This window comes from Verticillium alfalfae, genomic scaffold (assembly GCF_000150825.1).
Source record: "Verticillium alfalfae VaMs.102 supercont1.2 genomic scaffold, whole genome shotgun sequence".
NCBI classification, from domain to species: Eukaryota; Fungi; Ascomycota; class Sordariomycetes; order Glomerellales; family Plectosphaerellaceae; genus Verticillium; species Verticillium alfalfae.
In genome coordinates this window covers 2,829,816-2,833,412 of record NW_003315037.1, presented here as the reverse complement: position 1 = coordinate 2,833,412, position 3,597 = coordinate 2,829,816, and the positions used below count along the sequence as shown (strand labels likewise).

At 59.8% G+C, this 3,597-nt stretch overlaps 3 protein-coding genes and 1 non-coding gene across 4 annotated transcripts; 2 read left to right on the top strand and 2 right to left on the bottom strand.

The window, feature by feature from the left end:
- Positions 1 to 464: 464 nt before the first annotated feature.
- Positions 465 to 1,969, top strand: VDBG_02338 (conserved hypothetical protein; the record flags this gene model as incomplete). The annotated part of the gene is made up of 2 exons (XM_003008104.1): positions 465 to 1,279; positions 1,387 to 1,969. The coding sequence occupies 2 exons, from the start codon at positions 465 to 467 to the stop codon at positions 1,967 to 1,969; spliced, it is 1,398 nt and encodes a 465-aa protein (XP_003008150.1).
- Positions 1,970 to 2,277: 308 nt separating this feature from the next.
- Positions 2,278 to 2,350, top strand: VDBG_15037. The gene has a single exon. It is a non-coding gene; the product is annotated as a tRNA-Lys (tRNA).
- Positions 2,351 to 2,562: 212 nt separating this feature from the next.
- VDBG_02337 (conserved hypothetical protein) lies at positions 2,563 to 3,069 on the bottom strand (the record flags this gene model as incomplete). The annotated part of the gene is made up of 1 exon (XM_003008103.1): positions 2,563 to 3,069. One exon carries the CDS (start codon positions 3,067 to 3,069, stop codon positions 2,563 to 2,565), a length of 507 nt encoding a protein of 168 aa, XP_003008149.1.
- Positions 3,070 to 3,418: 349 nt separating this feature from the next.
- VDBG_02336 (conserved hypothetical protein) lies at positions 3,419 to 3,544 on the bottom strand (the record flags this gene model as incomplete). Its single annotated transcript, XM_003008102.1, has 1 exon — positions 3,419 to 3,544. The coding sequence occupies one exon, from the start codon at positions 3,542 to 3,544 to the stop codon at positions 3,419 to 3,421; it is 126 nt and encodes a 41-aa protein (XP_003008148.1).
- Between the last annotated feature and the right edge of the window lie 53 nt (positions 3,545 to 3,597).

Genomic DNA, 3,597 nt, shown 5'->3' with positions numbered 1-3,597 from the left:
ACAGGGCTATGGCCAGTGAAAGAAGGGTTCCGGGACCATGGGTTCTCACGCCACCAGGACGCTCCTTTAGATGTATTGGTACGGTTTGGTGCTTGGGGCTGGGACGGTACGGTAGACTGGGTAGACGGCAGCATAGCGAGGCACACAGCCATGATTTACTTGTTCAACCAGGTAGCTAGAATCTACTTTTTTTTCTCCCTTTGGATGTAGACCGTTGGATGTCTTGCCGCTTTGGACGTAGAGAGCTCAAGCGACATGTGAACCACGAACATGTACGTCTCACGATGGCTCTGCGGATTGCCAAGCCTCTCGACACACGGGCAATCGTACGGAGATCTTGTCACGCCATGGGGTGCATCAGCATGTCAGGCGTATTTATTGACCATTTTGGAATCAATCTCGGAATAAAATGATCAAGCCCGTGATTGAGCACAAATCGCCTCCCAGGAACGGGTGCCTCCTTCATGTCCCCATCAGGAGACGTCAAAGTACCCCGCCTTCTGCACCTGCCTCAACATGACACGACGCTACTACTCCGTCGTCGTCCATCCCCTCTCTTCCACCGTCTGCTGACAGACAACATCGACCCAGAAAGTTCGAGCATCTCTCTCGTCCAGCAGTTCATCATCATATCCATGTCCCTGCTGCATCGCCTCCATTCGTGGTCCCACGACAGACGCGAACGCCGGCGTCGCAGTGACGCCAACGAGCTCACGCCCATCCCCATCCGCCCATCCTCAACCCGCCAAGATGAATCCATCCCGCCCATCCTGCCGCCATCAGCGATCCGCCGTCCCTTGACGCCGTCGTCTGCCCCGGGAGCGGCAGAGAGCGCCCCGGCCTTGACAGCCCAGCCCTCCCCGTTCTTCACCCTTCCCTTTGAGCTGCGCCGTCAAATCTTCCTCTACGCCTTTGGCCGCCAGACCCTCCACATCGACCTCGCCTTTCGCCGCCCCTTTGCGCCGGCGCCCTTGACGACGCCCGAGAAGGAACGACCCCACGCTCACATATTCTGCGATCACATGTACTTCCATTCCGGCCAGGGCTTCCGTCGCATCACCGTCGACAGGAGCAGCCCGAAGGCCTGGCGATGGTTTGGCTGCGTCTGTCACGCGCGGGCCGCTGATATCGGGTCCTTTGACCCGTCGCTGGCCGACGTTGTGGATCTGTCTACGGATGGGTGTCTCACGGGCCGGACGGACTGTGAAGCCTGGCCCGGGGAGTGGCCCGGTCGGTGCTTCGTGGGCGTCATGGGCTGGCTGCTGTCCTGTCGGCAGGCGTACGTAGGCCCTTATTTTTTTTGGTTATTTTTTTGTCTCATTATTTTTCCTTACTCTTTTGAGTGAACACGGCTCTGGCTGAGCAGCGATGGCTGACGAGGGACAGATACGTCGAAGGCGTGCATGTTCTCTACAGCACCAACATCATCCACATCTCCTCCAACCTGCTCATACAGCGGCCCGATGCCTTCCTGCCCGCCCAGCGCCTCGCCCAGATCACATCGCTCAGGTTCCGCTGGTACTTCAAGGAAGGCCACGAGAACGCCGCCGACGATGCCGCCCTGTCCAACATGGCGCAGAGCAACTTCAGCCGCTCCTACCTGCCGCCGTCATCCCTGCGCGGCCCCGTGTGTCCTGCACTAAAGTACCTACACATCTCCCTGGAAGGCGACTTCATGGGCCTCTACGCCAAGCGCGACGACGAGGGCCGTGTCCCCTTTGACAGCCCGAGGGAGGGCGCGCAGGCCATGCGGGAGAAGCTGCAGCCGGCCTTGGACGAGGTCGTTCAGCGGTTTGCCACGCCAGTGACGGAGTGCGTCGTGACCATCCCGTGGTCGTCGTACGAGACGTGGTGCCTGCTGGGAGGAGATGTTGGCCAGCCTCGGCAAACGTCCAGGGCAAGTTGGCGCGTGGTGCCTCGGGTCTCCTTTGGATTTAATGCTCCGTCGCTGGCAAATGCCGCGCCTTGACCTCAGCTCGTGTCGCTCATGTTCAACAGCCAACCAAGCCTACTCGTCCGCAGTGGCCTCCCCTGATCCCAAGTGGAAAAGAGCGGGCACGAAGCCGATTCTCGTGCTACCAGGAGGCCCCCATTCACCAAACCAGCACAACCATGACTCGGCCCCATCAACCCCGAACCAAAGTGGGAACCCAACACCGACAAGGCGAAAAAACACCGCAGCCACGCCTTACGAAAAGTCTGTCTCGACCCACGAATCCATTGCATCAGTCATGAGCTGCGAGCCGGAACTTGTTTTCAACATCAAGCAACCTGCCTGCCCGGCTAGCTCAATCGGTAGAGCGTGAGACTCTTAATCTCAAGGTTGGGGGTTCGAGCCCCCCGTTGGGCTCAACTCCTGACGCATCTCGAAAGAGAACTTCATTTTCACTTTTTGCCGATTTGCAAGAGCTCATCAGTTCAGCACCCTGTTGCGACAAAGTCACGTCACATGCACGATGAGAGTCAATCTGACAGCAGAAAAGTAACCCCACAAAGGGATCGCGGCTATGGGTGCTTTGACTTTTGTCTTGTTATTCCTGTCGTGCATCTTGACAGCACACCTTATGATGACAACACGTTGGCACCCTGGTCGGGGCCATCACCGGATGAGCTGGTCTCGCCATCGGCGACCCCAAGCGCTCGTCGCAGGGCAGCGAGGCTCCTCGCCAGCAGGTCGTCGACATACGCAGGCTCGTAGTATGCTTCATTGTACGCGCCGTGTAACACCAGCTCGCCCCTGAACGTCCACATGAGGAACTGCACCATTGGGCCCTGCAGAGTATTTGCGATCTTGAAGTCCTCCACCTCCCAATCACCATGCCGCACTTTGATGTAGTCATCCACGATGCCCAACGCCGTGTACCATGGCGCGTTGCCCGAGCTCACACCCGCGAGCGCCGCCTCGACAAAGACGTCAGTCGATGCTGGCAGTGCCTCCAGCACGTTCTCGGCGTCTGGGTGCTTGATCCCGCCCCTATACCGATCCGACAGCTCCTTCGCTGCCACGTCGAACGTTTCCTCGCTCAGAGCAACAGTGTACGGCATGACGACGAAGTAGCAGGCCGACATGCCCCTGGCGGTAGCGAACGCGTCGGGGAAATACCGGCGGCAGTCAAAGTTGGCGAGCCCGGCCCAGGTGTCTCCCGCCGTGCCCTCAATCTCCCGCTGCACCTCCTGCACGGCGATGCCCGCCGCAATCTGCAGCGCCGCCGTGACGGTGAAATTTCTCGCCTTGCACGCCGCGAAGACGGCGCTGCTCTCGGCTTTGCTGAGGCGCAGTTCGCGACGCCCAAAGCCAAGCGGGGGGTTTCGTCAAATAGGCAACCGGCGTCTTGATGGGGGTTTGCGGTCGAGGCACGAGCCAGAACCTCGGGCACGGCAGCCTTGGCCTCGTCCGATGCCGTCTCGGGGATACCGATCAGGGCGTCAAGAGACGGGGGCAGGTTGGGCAGCAGCGCCTCGGGCTGAAAGGATGACGTCCCTGCGGGTTGGCGAGAGCGTCGAAAAAGGCGTCCCAGAAGAGCAGCGTGCCGCGACCGTCCATGAAGGCGTGGTTGATCTGCAGCGTGAGCTCACGGGCGGCGGGGCAGTAGATGA